This window comes from Misgurnus anguillicaudatus, chromosome 19 (genome assembly GCF_027580225.2).
Source record: "Misgurnus anguillicaudatus chromosome 19, ASM2758022v2, whole genome shotgun sequence".
NCBI lineage: Eukaryota > Metazoa > Chordata > Actinopteri > Cypriniformes > Cobitidae > Misgurnus > Misgurnus anguillicaudatus.
This window is the reverse complement of record NC_073355.2, coordinates 38,456,985-38,479,074: the sequence shown is the minus strand read 5'-3', so window position 1 is coordinate 38,479,074 and position 22,090 is coordinate 38,456,985. Positions and strand designations below refer to the sequence as shown.

The 22,090-nt window shown below is 35.5% G+C and overlaps 1 protein-coding gene and 1 long non-coding RNA gene across 2 annotated transcripts; both read right to left on the bottom strand.

The window, feature by feature from the left end:
- Nucleotides 1-3,896: 3,896 nt before the first annotated feature.
- Nucleotides 3,897-7,466, bottom strand: LOC141350838 (Fc receptor-like A). Its single transcript, XM_073856664.1, has 4 exons — nucleotides 7,436-7,466; nucleotides 5,135-5,386; nucleotides 4,457-4,573; nucleotides 3,897-4,367 (listed from the first exon to the last, which is right to left on the bottom strand). Exons 1-4 carry the CDS (start codon nucleotides 7,464-7,466, stop codon nucleotides 4,303-4,305), a joined length of 465 nt encoding a protein of 154 aa, XP_073712765.1. The 3' UTR covers nucleotides 3,897-4,302.
- Nucleotides 7,467-10,266: 2,800 nt separating this feature from the next.
- LOC141351124 (uncharacterized) lies at nucleotides 10,267-14,334 on the bottom strand. The gene is made up of 3 exons (XR_012359349.1): nucleotides 13,809-14,334; nucleotides 13,086-13,181; nucleotides 10,267-10,482 (listed from the first exon to the last, which is right to left on the bottom strand). It is a non-coding gene; the product is annotated as an uncharacterized lncRNA (long non-coding RNA).
- Between the last annotated feature and the right edge of the window lie 7,756 nt (nucleotides 14,335-22,090).

Here is a 22,090-nt window from a genome sequence, read left to right as displayed (position 1 = left end):
TTCAAAAGCCAGAGGGCGCGCTCTCGTGCAGAAACTCAATATGCGCTGCAGACGAAAAACCATACACACCCAGCTATGACACGCAGCTCCAGATATGGCTTAACCATATATTTATATTGCTGTTCTTCAAACCTTTTCAGGTATTTTTTTATATTTATGTACAATGATTATGTTTGTTGAGTGTTGCTTTTTCAAATGCAGGTTATAAACGATTCAAACTAACATTGATTTCAGATTAATAAGGACTTATTGATCAAAAGCCGTAGTACATGAAATAGCTGTGCATAATATCAACTGTGCAATTCAGAATAGCTATAGGCCAGGTATAATTAGTGTATATCAGCATTTATTGTCATATGCCTAGTTTTAAGTTAGTATTTGCGTACTGTTTTGCTGAGCATATAAAAATATGAAGTATACTTTCACATAACAAAATGAGTACAGTAGGTGAACTGCGATGTAGCATACATGAATGTTCGACAATAAATCTTACAGCATCGGATGGTGTAAACCAACATTTATTTGTCACTAACTACACATAATAATGGTTGTAGTGGTGACTTAATTTGTAAATTCATGGACTAAATCTAGTTGAAGCTGATAAACAACTGTTGTTTTTCACACATTAGTATAAACCACAGAACTGAAACTACAACCACAATGAACTTTATCTCCATTAGACCTCTAATACTGATGGGTGCTGTGAACACTAAGATTTGTAACTAATTTCAGCTTTTGTACTCATCACTGTAACTTGTATGAGAGTGTTGGTTGCCCTTCTTTGCATAATCGCAGGTTGGAGCATTGGTATATTTTTTTTATAAGGCCATACTGTGTAGACTGACTTCTTATGTATGCTCTCTCCTGATTCATAAAGTCACTACCGGGAAATGTAATCTTAGAATAAATGGACAAATCATGTATGACATTCCACAAACGCAAACTGTTTTCGGTGAAAGTGCCTTTACATTTTTTTGCTCCATCATCCTGGTATAAACTGCAGAAACATCTTTAATTAGACTATCCACCAACATTGATGCAGTTTAAAATTAGGATAAAGGATTACTTGAGTACTATGCACATGTGCTGCTACTAAGTGATGCTGGTGATTATGTGAAGATTATGCTAATTTGACAACTTTTTTTTTCTTTCTCTCTGTTTTATGTTGTCTGTTTTTGCTGTATATTTTAAATATGAAACTTTTGTAGGCCTACTGCTATCTTGGCCAGGACTGCCTTAAAGAGATTCTGAATCTCAATGGGATTTTTTCCTGGTTAAAGGTGTAATTTTTAGAAGGATCTCTTGACAGAAATGCAAAATAATATACAAAACTATATTATCATGGGGTTTATAAAGACCTTTTTATAATGAACCGTTATGTTTTTATTACCTTAGAATGAGACGTTTTTATCTACATACACAGAGGGTCCCCTTACGTGGAAGTTGCCATTTGGTGACGCTATGTTTCTACAGAAGCCCTTAACAGACAAACTTTTTTACTAAGTTGTCTCCGACGATGACATGTTTTTCCGGTGGCGGCTACAGTAGCTTCTCTATGTGTTTTAAAAGCGAGGGGTGAGCAGTGGACTGAGCCATTGGTTGCAATTCGCAACCTCACCACTAGATGCTGCTAAAATTTACACACTGCACCTTTAAATAAAGGTTAAATAAAAAATAAATATCTAGCATTTGAACAACTTCTCAGCATCCATCATTTCTTCTACAAATATGAATGATACCAGAGATCAAGCTTATTGAGGAGTTTGATAAGCATTTACTGGATTATACATTGAGATATTCAGTATCTATATTAGTCCGATATTGGCGAAAATGGCAGGATCTAATATTGTAGAAACCGGGGAGTAAAATCCAATCAGATACCAACACGGACCTTAACTTGGTGTAACGACATAAAACGCGACATAAGCAACATGCCAGAAAGTGCGGTGAGTAGAAACCGAAGCTAAAGCACAAGCAACAGATCTGTCCGTCCTTATCATGTCCACTGTTTGGAGTTATTTTACAGTCACGGAAGAAAAAAACAAAGCCGAGTGCAATATATGGCAGGCACCCACTGCAATTTCTTTACGTCTTATGGGACACTTGAACCAAATATTTTAGTTTACATCCAAGTCTCTTTTCATTTAGGAGTTAAAGAGTTAAACATTGAGACTACACTGTAGTAGTGTCTGCCATTTATGGTTTTATTGCATCTACAGTGATATCAAATGTATTATGCTTAAAATCTAATTTGTGAGTGCCTCACATTTTGTAATGGAGGTCCTATTTTATGTTAATCATACTTAAGTTATGGTTTACTTTACACATTTACTTAACATTTGTATGGCTAACAATAGTCAAAGAAAAGAGATTTATGTTTGAGACGATAACTCACCTCATCGTTTACTTTGGGGTACGTACCTTTTGCATACTGTATCATTAAGTAAGGGATAATGTAAAGGCAGCCGGTAGTTATCGGGAAATAAGCCCCGACAGTGTGATCAGGACACTGACGCGAAGCCACTTATTACACGGCTACTTGCCACATAAGAAAAAAAGCTGGACATGAATATGAATTTGAAACATTTTATTGGCATATTTGTTTTAAATTTACATTTTTATCCTTCCGCGAAACTTTGCACAGATGCATAAAGTGATCGTAATACCTTATTAAGATCCTCTGCTTCATACTTGTCTGTCTCCATTTTTTCTCTTTTAGCCAGTCTTTGAGAAGTTTTAATGCCCATTCTGTATTTTTTGTGTGTTGGCTTCGTAGCTGTCATGCTCTATTTTATCAAGTTCCGTCTCAGTAAGTACTATGTGTCTTGTCGTTGTTCGTTCTTCTATCCACTGTTTAAATGTTTAGTTTTTTCCGTACATGTTAAAATTAATGTCAAAATGTTCCATTATTAATATTGGTTGTTCAGTGTTTGTCACAAGATGGCGCCAAACAGTAATCTTTATTGATCTTTATTGGCGCAGAGCGATATTACTCGTACAAGTAGTACCGGCTATGCGTTATTACTTTGGAGCGATTATTATTTGAAAAGAACGAACCTGCAAATGTCTCAACTGACCAATCAGAATCAAGCATTCCAGAGACGTGTAATAACATGTAATAATACACACTTACACACCAAAGGAAATGTAAAAAGGTGAATCGGACAATAGGGGCTCTTTAATAAAACTTTGTTAATGTTTTAATGTTTTTGACTTCAGGCTCCAGCAAGACAATAAACTAATATTTTAACATTGACGAACATTTAAAATACATTTTAATTACAAAGAGTTGTGCTTGATGATTGACAGCTGAGATCCTGGTCCCTGTTAAGGAGATATAAGCTGTTACTTTACTAAGTGATCTGACTTACAATTCTGACAGCGAAACAGACAAACACATCTCAGAGAGAAACAAGAACCATAGAGACGAGAAAACCACACCCACAATACCATAGCAACCATTTTACAACAGCCTAGAAACCACATAACAGCTCACTAAAAGTAACCAAAGCAGCTCCTATAGCAACCACAACAACGTGACAGAGAGCCCCTCCCCCCAAAAAAGAAAGTTTCCTACCCAAAAGTTTCAGTCACATCTGATCAGCAGAATATCATAAAGTAATGACAGAAAAGTTTTCAGGTAACATTTAAAATAAACAAATTATGATTGTGAGTCAAACTGAATGTTGTGAGGAAAAACTGAGAGATGAAAAAGCTGCTGGAGTTCATCATCATCATCCTCTATAAATATACAATAATCTAGTTGATGACTGTGTGTTGTTCATACTCAGATTGTGTTAAAATCTCATATCGCTTCATCTTTATTCTCATCTGTGTTACGGTTTATAGATTCTCTCATGAAGTCATATCTGATTTAATGTGTCCATTATGATTTTTTTACACAAACACCACTGAAAACAGTTTTTCCTGAAATGTTCATAATACATTATGGAATGGAGATTTACCAATAAAAGTAAAATGTAAAAAATATATATATTGTTAAAATGCAATAAATTGTTCCATATATGACATTTTTTTTTAGCTCAAGCAAACCCTAAATATACTGTTTCACTCAGAAATTATAAAAACAATAACAAAAGCGCGTTTAACAAATGCATGATGCTAAGAAATGCTAAAAACTGTGAGTGACTCCTGTATAAGATCCACACACATATCAATTATAATGGGATTTACTCCCAAATTCATATTTGGTAATTGTTAATGACTGCAGTTATTCAGTTTGTGAATGTGTTATTTAGAGATCACAGACTGAAGCTTCACTGCACTCACAACACATTCATATCAGATTGATGTTTCATCTTCTCTTACTGCATACTGCAACTGATCTTCAACAGATGAGTGAGGATCTGTTAAATATAGACAAACACAATTATTAACTGGATGTTAGATGTTGTTTAGTCCAAAATATAACAACCTAAACAATCAGATATTTCACCTCTTAGTTTACAGCATTTGAAAACCAGCACGACTGTTACTGTCAGATATGTACAAACTGCCAGCAGAGAAGTGATCATGTTGAAGCCAAACATCTTCACATGAGAAGCTCCTGAAACTGAAACACATGTTATCATGCAGTATATCTGAACAACAACAACAAACAAAATCACTTCACATCATTTCTAGTAGACCAATATTGCAGATGCCATTATGTCATACGATATTTGGGATTTTTTTATCGCCATCAGCTGAAAAAACTTTTCAATCGGCTGGTAAATTTCTCTAATACTTAAATTTTTTAGTCTGTAATGAAAACACAATCAGTACCACTCAATGTTAAGCGATCACAGTAAAATGACCAATCATTATTAATTTTTTAACATGACGTTATGTTGTCACACACCACACTAGTTCAACACACTTATTCAAACAGTACTGTGAGACATCAGATAACACATAAAAAAATGTTTTAAGTACTTTAAAAGGGTATATTATGCATAACAAATGTTTTTTTAGTTTCACCAATTTTCTGTTTGTCTCTTATTTACTGTAATAAGATTTGTGTTATATTTTCCTCATATCGGCCATACAGCTTTCTTAATATTGGTGTCGACTCGGCATTGGCCATAAAAAAAAACATATTAGTCGACCACTAATCATTCATATAGACTCACACCTCTGACTGAGATCCAGCTCTTTTGAGATTCTCCTTTCTCTGGGTGTTTACAGTAGTAGAAACCCTCATGTGATTTTGAGACTGTAGGGATGATCATCATGTCTCCTGTAGTCTGATTCTGCACCACTGATCCATCTTTATAAAATTCAGCTCTCAGGTTAGAGGGTTTTTTATCTCGATATAAACAGCGTAGAGTCAGATTATCTCCTTCAGTCACAGGATGAACAGGACTGTCCAGAATCACATCAACATCTACACAACAGAAGAAATAACTGATGATTAAAAATTATAAAAATATATTCTGAGATAATAAAACATAGCATAAATATTTAAAGGAATAAATTATGCTTTGTTTCCTTGCTTTATATGTTTCATTTTAAATGTCAGTCTAGTAATTTTAAAACTTTTTTTAGGTTAAATTTATAACCGTACATGTTTTTCACAAACTTCACCAGTTTATTTTTAGACAAGAATAATATTTATTAGGCTTAACTAACATTGCATTTGCTAAATTGTGAAAAGATTTCTGATATCTCAAACGCTGTTGCCATGGCATTGCGTCAAACTTTACTTTTATTTCAGGCATATTTAAGGCTCTTGGTGTGCTTAGATTAACTTGAAATTTGGCACACACATCACAGTTGTCGACTGTTAAGTGTCGACAAAAAACAAACAAACAGAAATATGTGTCTAAAATGTGGTGTTTCTTTGACCTGTACAGTTCCCAAATTGGTCAGTAACAACATAAAAAAGTCCACTGATATTTACCCTCTTGATGCACATGCCCACTGTGGATCGATTTCTGGGAAGTACCATATAGCCATGAAAAGACGTGCGAGGGCCCGCCATCACTGCTTGCAGCAATATTTTAGATTTAAGATGTCAAATAAATCTTTGGTGTCCCCAGAGTATGTATGTAAAGTTCTAGCTCAAAATTCCATATAGATAATTTATTATAAGATGTTAAAATGGCAGTGCTGTGATTGGATAGTGCAGATTAAGGGGTGGGATTATCCCCTTCTGACATCACAAGGGCAGCCAATATAGCATTCAAACATGGAAAAAGTCAGATTTTCATGTTATGTCAAAAGTCAGATTGCCAGTTGCTGACTGTCTGGCGATATTTGACTGTTTACTGTTTTTGTTATATGGTAAGTTACATGGGATGGAAAAAATCTTGAAATCAGTTAACTTTTTTTAAACACGTAATTCAAGAAAAAAATAAGAACGATTTTTTTATCTTTGTACTGAAAACAATGCAAAAATACTAGGTAAGAAAGTATTTTTTTGCAGTGTAACTTTAATATAAACATCAAGATTTTATGTAAAGAAACAATGGGAGAATATAAATGTTGAACGTTGAACTTGTTATAAGTGCATAGTTTGTCACTTTGTTTATATAGCAAACCTAACAAGTTTAACTGAGGAAACCGATCATTTGAGTTTGTAAATAAACCTTTTGTTATTTTAAATTAGTTGTTGTTGTTGTTTTTACTAAATGTATTCCTCACATCAGCGTGTACAGTTTAAGACTAATTTACTTAATCTACACATCTAACAAAGCTCCAACTGGTGGTAACTAATGTCACTATTTACTAATGTACTAATGCAGCCACGTGCAAAGCATGTTGGGAACCGGAAAATCCTCTTGCCAGTTTCTTCAATGCTACTTTAAAACAACAAGAATCATTCATCTCACAAATTAAATGGATAAATAAAAGCTGAGTGAACATGATAAAATGAAAAATCCTGAATAGGTGAATTAGACTGTTAGATTGAATTGATCTATTATTAATCTTGATTTATTGAACTATTTTGAGCTTTCGGGTTTAGCATGTGTTAGTACAGTAGCTTCTTTTAAAACACACAATAAAACTGTGCACACTAACAAGAAGCTCATAAGTTAACAGAAACTACAGATATAGCTGGTGTTAAGTTTATTTAATGAAGAGAGCTGTAATATGAATATAGACTTTAAATACAGCAAAAATCTGACAAAAACATACATTGTGAATAAAAAAATCTCAAAATCTATAACTTGAATTGAAAGATGCACATAGATTAGTACAATATAAAATGCACACATTTGCGCAATACAACCATAAACTCTAGCATTACACATTTAAACTTATAATGGTGTTTTAAAAACATTTAGTTAATTCTTGAACAAGAAAAAAAAAACGTGCATAACAATCATAGTACAATCTTATATGTACATATTAGGACTTTAAAAGGGTTTCTGGGTAAACTTGCTGCTGGTAGAGGTGTTAGTGAGACCAGCAGGTGGTCAAGTCTCAATACCAAAATCCTTCCAGTGCACTGGAACGTTCATTCCCTAAAAAATTACCACAATAACATGCAAAAACCAGTGAGCATTAATGGTCTCTACGTTCCCTTATCGGAAATCCTGTGACGTTTTCTGAAGCTGTCCAACTAACAATCAAGCAAGCCAAATCAATAAACTTTATGAAACTTGACAGAACGTTTATAAAGACAAATGTTTGTTTTAGTTTTAATATAAACACTAGGAATGGAAAGATTTCCCTATTTGCTCTGTGCATCGGTATAAAAGGTTAACGATGCGCTGCATCGGTTTAAAAACTGTGCATTGGATAAAACGTAGCATTTGCATCGCGATGCATCTTTTCTAACATATTTTGCATCGGTAAAATTGATTTATTTACACAACACATAATAAAATAAAATAACTATCAGTAATATATCTTACTGTATATTACAGAGCGTGACTACTTTGGATTTTGGGGTGTTGAAAAATTCTATGTTATTTCATAAGAATGAGGAATTAGTCTACAGTCATGTCAGTACCAGTAGGGTCCAGTAGGGTAACCTATTGTTATATGAGAATAAATGAAACATATATTTTATGATATCTCATATGAATTCTACAAACACTTAATTCAAAACCTTTGCCACTCTTATTATAGCAATGAAAATGTAATGGTTTGCTAGTACCACACAGACCATGATATTTAGCCTACAATATCTTACATTAACATCTCTGTCTAAACTAAAGTATTACATTATTCCTACAACAGTAACAAAATATAAATGAGCAACTTAACATATTTAAAGTAATGTTTATCTTTAAACTATACAGATCAAACATGTTTTTCACTCTCCAGGTTTAGGTGATGATACTGTAACTGGCAAAGGCCAAAATTATTATATAACCAACCTGATCTCACGAACTTCCGCGGCACAGCCACGGAATTTTGTGCTCATTTTTCCGAGGCATTCTCATGGATCTCCGCATTTTTCCGTGGCCCTGCTACGGACTGTTTTTTTCCGTGGCATTCTCACGGATTGGTTACTCAACTGTTTTGTCCTATTTTCTTACCATTTTGCTTCGGTTTAGGGTTAGATTTACATGAAATGACATCCCTACCCAAACCCAACTCTAACCCCAACTCCAGGCAACAATTGTTTAAAGTTTTGAAAATATAAAAGAATAAATCAGAAAAAATAGTATAAACCAATAGTTAAAGTGACATACTAACGCAAACACCAAATCTAACCCTAAACGGAAGCGAAAATGGTTTGAAAATAGGAAAAAAGCAGTTGAGTAACCAATCCGTGAGAATGCCACGGAAAAAAACAGTCCGTAGCCGGGCCACGGAAAAATGCGGAGATCCGTGAAAATGCCACGGAAAAAATGAGCACAAAATTTCGTGACTATGCCACGGAACTTTGTGAGATCATGTTGCAACACAACACTTCAGTACAGTAACTAACTAGCTTGTATCACCTCTAGAACAATTAAATATCAGGTATACATGAACAAATGAAACATTAATAGAAAAAAATCCTATTAGAGAATCAAAGATTTGCAAGCAGTTACTCTGAAGCACATGAAGGTTTGGATTAATAATATTAAGTATTGTTAGCGTATTGCCGTCTTTTCTCATCTGGGCCTTTATTTTATCTGAGCATAAGTCACATCAACAGATCCAGAAGCCACATCTGAAAAAACAAATGAATGCAAAAGACTAAAATCAGTTTAAATCATTCAATATTTAACTTTATTTTAAAAATACTAAATGATGCTGTGTTTACTTTAGTTTTTTTTTATCTCACCTTTATCTCCTATCTTCACTTTAGAGTAAACAGTGTCATCACCTTCACTGCTACTCCCTAAAAATGCAGAGAGTTAGAAAACTTCATTAAAAACAACCCAACATTTCCAGTCCTCCCTCTGCCATCAGTTTCAGTTCTTGGTAACTTTGTCTGACATGTTAGTTAATCAATATAAACTTATTTTTTATATTACAACTCAATAACAGCACCTCAAAATCATGCTGTTGTACTGAAATTCACCACAAGTGTGATTTAAATGTTACGAAAGCATGATATTACTAAGATAACATGACTAGAACATTAGGCATCTAAAGCGGTGCACTGTTAAAGTCAGCTATCAAAGACAATAATGAATAAAATAAAAATAATTTGAAATCTCTCTGATGATCATGAAGCAGATATCTCAGGAGAGATCTTGTGTTTCTTTACCTTTCTTCTCTTTCTTTTTCTTCATTTTTTTCTTAGGCTTCAATTCAATATCAGCATATGTGAGATCAGCTGATTCACTTTCATTGTCTACAATGAAGAATAAAGAAATGATTAAGAGTTTTCTCCTCACAGTCTTTAGTTTTACTCTACTAGTTGTTTTTACCTTTGCTCTTGAGTTTATTTTTCTTGAAGTTGACCTGTGAATACATGGCATCACTGGAGCTGGCCTGAGTCACAGCTGAATAAAATTGATTTGAATCTTAAAACTTTTCAACTGATTCATTTTTGTAAGATGAACTATATTAGATGAGGTTAATAATACATTACCTGAGCTTGCGTCTTTATTGTCCGTTGCATCAACAGAGTCATAAATGTTAGCATCTCCTGTAATGAAGGAACAAAATAATGAAAAAAGTTTCAATAGATCATCTATAAAAGCTTTATATCTTTATAATAAAGTAAGTCTATAGAAATATTGTTTAACATTGATATTGACTAAAAAATGCAAATGAAAAATAAATGCATTTGGTATTTTCCCATGTTAAACTCTGTATCAGCATGTGAGGCTGTTCTGGGTGATTGATTGGGTGTTGCTTCAGGTATGAGTGTTTTTAGTCTGTTGCTATGCAGTTACTAGGGTGTTCTGATGTATGTTAGAATGTCACTGCATCAGCTCTTATAAAAGCAGATTTCATACTGTATGAATGTTACTGTAGACTGACCAGACTGCACTGGAGTGTATCCATCTTCACTTTGTATCTGATTTGATGTCTGACCGATGATCTGCTGTGGACTGGCAGCTGACAGAGACTGAGAGACTTTACCTACAGTAGTCAAACACAGTCGTGCTTTAGGAATATTTACTTTTAAGTTTGATAAAAAAATAAAACATTAAACTGACTTTTAAGTCAGTTTGACAACAGGGATATTTATTACAGTATACAAGAGACAGAACTTCATGCTGTATTAAAGGTGAAGTATGTCATTTTTGTGCCTTTGTAGCAAAACCAAACAGGATCAAGAAAAATAGTGATTGTTTTAAACAGGTCTTCCAAAACATTTCAACATGACACTGCCATCTGCCTTTGTGTTAAACAAAACAGCAAAATATTTTAAAGCCAATTTCATGATTTCGTAGACAACACTGCTTTACAACACTGGTACTGTTTTAGTTTATTAGTTTTGTTTGTTTTAATTTCACATATTTAAATCCTTAATATGTACATTTAACATGTTCTGTTTGATTGTATTTTGTTCTAATGTTGGTATAGTGGTGAAAAAAATTAAAAGAGGAAGTGGTTCTGGGCCAGTGTTGTTAATGGCTTGTGAAATGGTCATTACAAACATTTAACTGTTTAGGGGCTGTTTATACTTGGCATTAAGATGGGTTTTGGTCAATCGGATCACAAGTGGACAAGAGAGACACATTTCCATTTACACCTGGTGTTTGGATCCGTCTCTTTTGTCCATTTTCAACATCTGCTGTCTTGATTTTCTGAGGGGATGGTCTGTGAGTCCCTCTGTTGTCATTTAACTCTTTCCCCGCCAGCGTTTAAAAAAAAAGTTGCCAGTAAGCGCCAGCATTTTTTATGATTTTCACAAAAGTTTAATGCCTTCCAGAAAATGTTCTTTAAATATATAAACATGTTATATATAAAATGAAAGAACAGACCCCTTTGCCTTAAAAAAAAAACTTTCATCCTATCTTCATATGTCCTCTTTTTTCACCTCTGAAATATGGGTAGTTTTCTTCAAAAATACAGAATTTGAGCAAAAAGCTGAAATAATTGCATTTTTTGTGAATGACTTTTGATAGAGATCAGATTCAAAATGATTATCAAAACATACACGGAGTGTAAAATATTCTTTTTGCCATGGATAATCGTGATATTACAGATAACCATAATAATTCATCAGGAATTGTTTTTTCATGCAAATGTTTTCTCTTAATTGACCAGATAACTCATCAATGGTGGGGAAAGAGTTAAGAGGCGGTCTTTTGTGGCTGCTCGAAAACATTTGACCACATGCGCATCTACACCACAAAAGCACATGCGTTTTCGACTGCCTCTGAATGTGGTCGAAAGTGGACGAGCTCAAAACGTTTTACACCTCGTTTACACCTGTCTTTAGCGCTGCCCCCTTGTTGAACCGATCGACCAAAATCTTAATACCAGGTGTAAACAGCCTCTCAAATGTATAAATGCTTAGCACCAGTGATTCTGAACTGCCCAATTTTCCTATCGAGAGGTTGAATGCATTCTGACTGAATTTTTTATGTGTGCATAAATGAACTTCTTAACTGTTTAAAATATCACTAAACTGCACACTGTAGTATCATCAATTGGAAACAAATAAGTTTGGTCATGTGGACTAAGGGGCTGTTTACACTTGGTATTAAGATGTGTTTTCAGCGATCGGATCACAAGTGGATGAGAGAGACACATTACGTTTACACCTGGTATTTAAATCCGTCTCTTTTGTCCACTTTCGACCGCTTCTGTCCTGAATACTGTGAGGGGGTGGTCTGTGAGACGGTGGGCGAGTCTCTCTGCTGTCATTCAAACCCGAGCGGGAGTAATTATGAGTTTATATGGACGCAAACTAATATTATCTCGGAGTCCACTGCTTGTTTAGCAAGTAAACATGCTGCACAGTGTTTTGTACGTGTGTATGTAAGAGCTTTCTTTGAATTTTCAGCGCAATTGATGAAATAGGATCGCGCAACTTTCACACGCTTTCAAAACGAAACTACGGAGATCAGCCGCTTAGTTTTATCAATGAAAGGCTAAAAATAGCGCTGTTCACCGAATGTTCACGCCAGAAGTCAAAAAAGACGTAAAACTTGTGTTTAATACCTCAGATTAGATAAATGGGCGGAGAGAAGGCGGTCGCGTGTGGCTGTTCGAACGCATTCAATCACATGTGCGTTCCGCAACTCCAAAGCGATCCGATCGAAAGTGGTTTCGACCACCTCTGGATGTGGTTGAAAGTGGTCGAAAGTGGACGAGCTCAAAACGTTTTGAACACCGTTTACACCTGGCATTAACGTCGTCCACTTGTGATCCGATCGACGAAAACACATGTTAATGCCAAGTGTAAACAGCCTCTAAAAGTGGAGGACCACGCTAAACGGCAGTCCTTTACTGTAACTTAAACAAAAGGAGTTTTTGAAAGTTATAATAAAGGATAGCTGGTGTGTAAAAGCTGTGGCTTGTAGCAAACTTCTTAGAGTGCCAGACTTAATCTCATTCAAAGGTGGTTCAGGTAGAACTGGTTACAAAAGCACCAAAATGTTTATACTGTACATTAAACTATGATAGGAGACAAAAACAAACATTACACACTTCACCTTCATGGTTTGGACATTCTGTGCAAATGTGTCATTGATGTATGATATATTTCTGAAAGGGCAGAAGATTCAAACCTTTTTTGTTTTTGTACCACCACAACAAAACCAAGAAAATGATCAAAAACAAGACGCTCAGTCCGACAGCCACTCCAACTATCAGACCAGAAGATCCTGAGAATGAAGAAGTAGAGATTCTTACACAACCAGAACATTTGCAGACTGGACTAATGCAATTTATACCACGGGTCTGTTGAATGCTGCATTCTGATTGGCTGAGAAATGTTCTATGGGTGTTGATTATTTTTCTGCAAACCGCACACCTAACTTGTCAAATGTCTTAAAAATAGTCAACAGAGCAATGTTTGTGGTAACCGTGGTATAAGCGGAATAATTGACTCCGGTCCTTTGAATTATTTCAAAATAATGCACACCTGCGGTGTAACGGCACTCCTCTTCGCGTCGTGCCGCATTACCACCTTGGTGTCATTATTTTCTTATAATTCAATGGCCCGTTGTCAATTATTCATTATCTATTATACTCATCATTAAATATATTCATGTAAATATAAAGGTGGCACCCACTCTGCTCTCAAAGTGTCTAACAACACCCCATGCAGCAATGATTATATGCGTCTTATTTCATCATTAAAATGTATTGTGTATTTAATGTGTTTATGACCTGGCCTCTGAACTAACCTAGTAAACTACAGGTTAAAACCTAAAAAATCTAATTTGTCATTGTGTGTTGATAATGACTTTATATTGTGGATGATGATGAATACAGATAAACAGACTCACCTGATACTGTCAGTGTAACTGCATTACTGATGTCTGAGTATCGTAATCCATTGATATAATTTCCTCTACAGGTGTATTTACCTGCGTCAGACTCATTAAAAGATCTGATTGTGTAAATCTGTTCATAATGCTGAATGTCTGAATCATCTTTATACCAGCTATAATTCCAGCTGCTGACTCCTCCTCTATTAATGACACATGTGAGATTGACAGTTTCTCCTCCATATAAATGTCCAGGAGGCCAAACAGACACTTCAGGTGTTGGTCTTTCTGTACAATGACAAACAATTTACACAAATGTTTACTTAATTGCAAAACATATATGTTGTATCATGTAACTGGTTTTAACCTATGTAATTGCAGTTACCACTTGTTCAATGTTTTAGGAAATAAAGAGTTTAGTTCCAAAACACAATAAATCCATTTTGACAAATTTCGGTAAAAATGTGTTTTCTTTACCAAGAAAGTGACAAAATGGAAACCACTATTTTCTGTTACAAACTTTCACATAGCATCTTTAGGTTATAATAACAATAAAAGTTCTAATCCATTTATTATATAAAAAAAAACCCCGCAAAATACAATAAATACATGAGCATTTTTTTTTCAAAATGTTATAAATCTATTAAATCAATATATAAATGTGCATTTATCTTTGCCATAATATATTCATTTAGTTGACTAGTGGTATACACTGATTTAAAAATAAACATTAGGGGTGGTTCCCCGGATCGGGATTAGCTTAAACCAGGACTAGGCCTTAGTTTACTTAGGAAATATAACTAGTTTTAGCAAACATGCCTTACTAAAAACATTACTTGTGTGCATTTTGCGGCAAAACAAAGGGCAATTATGTATTTTAAGATATGTCAGTGCAAGTTGTTTTCAGTTTGGACAGCTCTTACATTTATTTTTAGTCTAGGACTAGTCTAATCCCTGTCCGGGAAACCTCCCCTATATGGCATCATTCGAAACACTTACTTTGTCATATTAAGAACACTGTCATTGCTGCTGTTATCCTTGGTGATCAGCTGTAAAATGTTTTGGTCCTGCTCGATTTTTGTTTGCTTAAAATAATGTAAAGTTTTTCATAAGATCCTCTGGGGTCAATGTGTTAGCATGACAGAAGCTTGATGCTGTCGGGAGAAAAAGCAATGCCGATATTTTTCCGTCTCCCGAGTGCCTCTTGCGTAAATTATTTGATTTTGAAGGCTTATGTTTCTTCCCCGTCACAGAAAATCACCACAGGTTTATCAATGCCATCAAAATTATTATTATTTTTTTGTTTGTTTGTTGATCACAAAGTACAAAGTAGATGAGGAAACCTAGGATTCAAACTAGTATTCAAAGCGCCGCCATTATTGTTAAAAATGCGTGGAATGGTGCGCTGTGTTGAGTGGAGGACTGGCGTTTATCGTGTTTTGGAAAAAAGGGAGAAAAGTACACTATAAATATCAATTAATTAATAATTTACTTTTTAATACTGACCTAATGCAATACTGATTTTGGCGGTTACTAATAAAAAAAGTGTTTATCATGTTTTGGAACCAAACTCTTCAAATAATGTTCATGGTACAATTTAATACTACAGTATGTACTGTAAAAGAATTTCACAAAGTGAAGAAATGGTGAGCCACCTCTGATGTCAACATCCAATCACAGCACAGTTGACTGAAACCACTGTCTGTGTTAGGTATAATAACACCTGATAAATCTGTTACTAGTTACAGTAAGTGAAGCTATGAAGCTGGACAGAGTTAGGCAAACTATTGACAAAGCCAACTGAGCACTGAAGCAACTAAGATTATTCAATAAGCCATCTGTATTATATTTACATCACTTTGCCTCCTGTCTGCTGTTTTCCCTTTTCTCTGTATCTACCTCATGGTTTATTTAAAGTATTAGCTCACAACAAAGAGATCTGAAACTAGACTTTAATTTTTAAAGAACAATTTCAAGGAAGGCCTTACATTTCAATTAGGCTTAATGGGTTATTACTTAAAATAAAATAATGAAATGAGTGTGTAACAGAAGAGAGAGTTCAGGCACCTCTACAGACTGTAATATACTGTTAAAAACTTGATGATTACTGCAAGTAGTAAATCTCAAACATTAAGACTTTTGGATCTTTGGCATCCAACATTCCAACATTCAGCCATAGTTGAATCCATCACCTCACCATCATAACTTTAAATTTCACTTGTTTATTCTTATAAAACTAATGTCCATTGTTTTCAGAACAAACTGTAATATGTACCGTTACATTTCAGATACATTCGAACATTTATTTGACTAATAGTAAGATAAAGTCTTTCTAGTTGTTATCTGATGTATGCACTGAAAAAAGCACATGGACATTCATTGTATGACCATAAATTAGTCAGTTTAGCTCAATTAAAATATTATTAATTTGAAAACATGTATTTTAGTTTTACTGAAGAAATTTATCTTGTTTAAGTTGTTGAGAGTGAAGTTGGATTAACTGAAATTTGAGTTTGTGTCCTAAAACCCAATGAGCCTTCATTGAATGATCATAAATTGCTAATTTTAGGGCAATTCAAATATTATGCATTAATAAACATGTATTATATATATTTATGAATGTATCTTGTTAAGGTTGTACATGTAATGAGAGTGAAGTGAATTGGATGAATAAGTAAAATTTGAGTTACAAAGGGAATGCTTAGGACGATTCTAAGGGCCCATGAACTATTGAGGGCCCAGCCGAGGACTGTGCCGCATACGTAACCCTGGGACCTCTCTCCCTCGCTCCCTCCTCGAACTCCTGAAGAGAACAAGGTGTGTGTATTTATTGCTATATGCTATGATATCTGCATATGTGCACTTCTTTACTATAAAACCAGTGATGCTGGAGCAATACAATACAGTTTCATTTCCACTGTAAAGTTTTCGCTCTGTTCATCCCAGTTTTTTAAAAGAAACAAGGTGATTCATGTTTCCTGCTTTGTGTTATAATTCTGACGTGAAGTCAGGCCTTATAAGCTGTTTTCATTAACATAGCCTGTATAAGCTAATTAACATAAACTACAAATTCTATCAGTTACACACCCCAATGCTTTGTAACACAATATGCCAACACTCTTAGAACGGGTGTGTTTAAAAACAACACATTACTGTTGATCCTGGGACAACACACTAAATGCGTTGTACCAGAATCCACCCATCTCTGTGTTATTATTGAAACAACACATTTTGTGTTACTTTTAACACAGCTTGTATTTTATTTTAACACAAAATCAACAGAAATGACACATAATGTGTTAAAATTACACATAATGTGTTCAAAGCTTAACACAAAAAGATAAAATTAACACATCCTATCTAAGAGTTAAGGAAGTATTTTTATGCATTCGAGAGTCGAGTTGATTGTGATAAGAAATGCAACAAAGGCAAAACTAGTCCAGTAAAGTATATTAAAGCTTCTCACCTCACAACAGCTTTAAGAAACAACATATCATCCTACCCATTTGACTGTTTTGGTCGTTTGTCCATTCCCTAAAATACGACCAACAGATGCGTTTACTAAATTAGCGCCTCTAACAGCCACAAGTGAAACTTTATATATTAGGGTATGAAATTATATTTTGGGGTATAATTTTGCTGTAATGAAATGCATTTGGATATGATTTTCAGTTTAAACTGGCAGGATTAATTGTATTTATATTACACATTACACAATTCAGGCATTTAGGGGAAATAACGTACCCATTTATTTATTATATGATATAAAACACAACATACAAAACAATCACAACTTTTTTCAAAAAGTACTTTAAATATACCAAGTGTAGCCAAACGATCGATTTATATGAAGAAAAGACGCAAAACTGATCACAATCCACTGTAGATATCTGTGTATACTGATTCAAAAACTGCCGCCAGAAGAAGCAATGATACGTCATCTTTGATGGCTCTTGTGTGTCTCGTGACCGATTGCATCATTACGTTAGCTATAAACTGAAGCGCTATTGGCTGTCGTGACCGATTGCGTCATGCTCTAATGTTCTGGTTTATGATTGAATGAGATCTGACTGGGTTAGATGCTCCAAAATATCTATAAAACCATGAATGTTCATGAAACCAACAAACAAACTATTAGGTCGAACTTTTTGGAGGATAGTCTCTTAAAAAAATCAGTCGAAATTTATGCTGTTATCTTCTATGTACAACTGCTTAAAAGGGCAGTTGTAGCCTAGTGGTTAGAGAGTCGGTCTTGTAACCCAAGAGTTGCCGGTTTGAGTCTCATGGCCGGCAGGTTGCCACTGTGGTGCCCTTGAGCAAGTTATCTTACCCTAATTGCTCCCCGTGCGCTGGGATAGCTGCCCACTGCTCTGTGGGTGGGTGTGTGTGTGTTCATGACTTAAAGGCGGAGTCCACGATGTTTGAAAAACGCGTTGGGAAAGGAGACGGGCCGACTACCAAAACACACTTATAGCCAATAAAATCAAATCAAACGCCGGGTTGCGTATGTGTGGGGCGGGTCTATCAACAGAAGGTCCGGATTCTATTGGGGTAGGGGCGTGTTTGTTTAGGTGATTTCAAATATCAACACTGGCTTTCAAACATCATGGACTCCGCCTTTAAAGTGTGTGTGTTCACTACTCACTGGGATGGGATAAATGCAGATGTCACATTAAGACTATGCGTTGCATACTTGACAAGCATGTCACTTTCACTATAGTCATCCTCTTCATTTCATTTAAGACATTTTAGAATCCCATTGATAAAAAACTTAAACAGAGCTTTTCACACTGCACTTAACACTGGGTTATCTTCGTTCTAAACCTTGCTTTTAACCCTGGGTTAACGATCGTTTCATTTAGAAGCGGGGTTATCCCTGAAATTAACTCTTGAAAGCAGGGTTTAGCAGCGTTTTTGTGGGGTTAACCCTGCATTGCGGTGCCAAACGCATGCAGTGTGAATCAAAGCAGGGTCATAATGTTATGACCCCAATTAAACACAGCTGAAGCAGCTAATCAAAGTGTTCAGGGTTGGTTGATAATTACAGACAGGTGTGTAGGAGCAGGGTTGGAGGCTCCTGACCCAGGGTTTAGGAATACACAGTGTGAAACCTCAGATTATTAATACCCAGGGTTATCTCTTAACCCCTGGTCAAAAGATTACTCCACTTTCTTAAAAAAAAAAAAATCTAGATAATTTACTCACCCTCATGTCATCGAAAATGTAGATGTCTTCCTTTGTTCAGTCGAGCAGAAATCCAGGGTTTTCTCAATTTAATATACTTTATTGGACCCCAACACTTTACAGTTTAAATGTAGTTTAAAATGTACGTTTCAATGCAGCTTCAAAGGGTTCTAAACTATCACAAATGAGGTATAAGGGCATTTTCGGAAAGAAAAATAAAAATATCTTCTTTTAAACCACAACTTCTCATCTTGCCATATCCGTGTGACGCGCCATCACGACCTCACGTAATACGTCATGATGTAGAAAGTTCACCCATTACATATGTGAAACGCACATTTGCGGACCATTTTAAACAATAAATTAACACAAGGACATTAATTAAATCATTCCACATACAACAACGTCAGAACGGTCCTCTTCTCCACACTGGGGCGGTAGTTTTGCATACGTCATGCATGACCCTCGACGTCATGACGCATTACGTGAGGTCGCCCGTCACACGGATAGTGCAAAACAAGAAGCTGTGGTTCAAAAGTAGATTTTTTTTCTTGCCGAAAATTACAATCGTTTCACTAGATAAGACCCTTATGTCTCGTTTGGGATCGTTTAGAGCCCCTTGAAGGTGCCCTGAAACAGCAATTTTAAGACTCAGATTGCACGAGTTCAAACTCAGCTCCGTTGTTTCGCAACTAGCCGTTTCGTCACATTCAGTTTGAATTTTCCCGCCCACCACCCCACTCGCAGGTCACCACCCACCAGGGAGCTAGAGAGAGCACAGAGCAGTCAGTCACTTCGCACGCTGATACCCTCTGTGCTGTTATCATGTCTCACTGAAATAACAGCGCTATTTGGATATTATGGATTATACTCCCACCTACTTTTAAAAACAAAGTTTTAACACGTGGTTATTGGAACCCGGAGTAATCTTATATACAGTGTGTTACAACGCAAATAGTCATCAGATTGTAAGCGATAAGACCTTCATGCGAAATCTGATGTAAACAACAGACTATGTATCTATATTTCACGGATTATACGCATTTGTGGACAAAAATGGTTATTGGATGTATTTTATTGGACTTTCATGGATCATTCACACATCTGAAACAGACTGGATTCGATTTGCGATCGTTGTATCAACACAAAAGGTAAGAAGTCACGTTATATTTTGCATGTTGTCATCTTCTGTCACAAAATACTAACTGTTACATTTATGATGCTAGAGCATCTGTATCTCAAAACAGAGATCGTACATTGATGCTAATCCCGTAAATTGTACCTTTTAAATGTATAGTGATGTTAAAATTGTTTGTAAACAGTAGGCTATATAGATATTTTTGCAGGCTAGATAGTTTACAGGGTGGTTTCAAAAGTTAAAAAAAAATTAACGGCTTTATTTTACAATTCTACAAGAAGTAAGTAATAGTGCTTTGCCAAACTAAAAGTTTTTTGCCAAACTAACCGAGACCGTGCCTTACCGCCCCGGTTTTTCTGACGGTTAGCCCCCGAGCCTCTTATAACTTTACGGTCCGGAACTCCCGCTAGCTTCTAGCAATTAGCACGCGGTCCACAAGCAGTATACATCCCCCGCCGGGTCTTAATTTCTGTAATTTGCAAAAATAATGCGTTTGAAAATGTTTTATGGGGAATATGTAAGTATTGTCCAGGGAAAACGAGTTTATTGTTGTGACTGCTACATCACAATTTACTCTGGAATCATTGTGTGTCATGAGTTTCTTCTCCTGTAGTGTACTTATTAGTGATACTTTTCTGCATGAGTTGTCTGTTGGCAACATAAACCGTTAATAATAATAATAACAATAATAATAATAATAATAATATATAAAATAATAACACAGTATGGCCTGTACTGCTCACGATACCACTGAGCATGCGCACAGGCACATGACGTTAGTAGTGGGGCGTGATCAAAGGAGCAGCAGCTCATAAATATTTAATGACTAGCTCAAAACGGCACAATCTGAAATGCCCTGAAACAGAGGCTACTAGAGATGGAATCTTCTCCTACAAGCTATTTCGAGCAAACAACTTTTGAAACATGCTTTATGGAACTCATACACCTATATAACTTGTGGAAAAGCATATGGGCAGTTTAAAATAAGATGGTGACACACATTTTTCTTAAAGTGCACAAAAGTAACATCTTTTCCTAAGGCATGTTTATTAAAGATGCTTAAACATCTTAATTAACTGAGGGCGAGTCCTGGCTTTAGCTAAGCCTTATCTATGAAACCACCCCATGGTGTACTAAGCTTGACTTAAGCAAAACACATTGGTTTAACTATATATAAAAAACTATGGGGTCAGATTTGTTTCGTATTTCTGAATAAATATACTATGATCCACAAATAAATATAGAGAGTTTCATAAAAAAAATTTAAATCCACAAATGCACAATAAGCGAACCATAAATATATGTTAGACATTTCATAAAAAGGAAGGAAATTCACAAATAAATAAAATGGGATTTGCAAATGAAAAAATATTTATAAATATATATTTTTATTTTATTTATATGTGAATGGCTTCCTGCGCATGTGTGGATCGCTTTTTGTGCATTTGTGAATCGCTGCACACATTTGTGGATCGCTTTCTGTGCATTTGTGAATTGCTGCACTCATTTGTGGATCGCGTTCTGTGCATTTGTGGATTTGAAACATTTCTAACGTCAAGACGTGCACAAGAATCCACAAATAGGTGGACTCCGCCCACCGTCTACTCCAGCCAATCAGACAACAAGCACACTGTGCTTACCAATCGTGGCACGATCTCCCTTCAACCAATTACAGAGTCTTTTCTAGAAACATTGTGCAAAAGACCCAAACGGAGGAGGACTTTTATTATGACAGCGAGTATCGCTCACTCAAAGCAATGGCGGAAGAGCGCTAGTTTTGTAAGTGTCTCGCTGTGTGAGGCATGAATCGTGTTGTTGTGGAGACAATAGCACCAGATTGTTACGTGGTGTGTTCATGTGCGTCATTAGAGTGAGTACAGTTAGATTTGCATGTTTTTTTTGTTAAAATTTCCGTTATTAATAGCGCTAACATGTTATTAGCTAAACTGTGAATCTACTACGCTGTAACGTTATATAA

Bases quoted from the DNA above. Each gene is read 5' to 3' on its own strand.
- LOC141350838 (XM_073856664.1), bottom strand. From the start codon at position 7,466: ATGAACGTTCCAGTGCACTGGAAGGATTTTG. The intron at 5,387-7,435 runs GTATTGAGACTT...TCTGTTGTGTAG, and splicing joins AGTGCACTGGAAGGATTTTG to ATGTTGATGTGATTCTGGAC. The intron at 4,368-4,456 runs GTGAAATATCTG...TATATTTAACAG, and splicing joins CAAATGCTGTAAACTAAGAG to ATCCTCACTCATCTGTTGAA.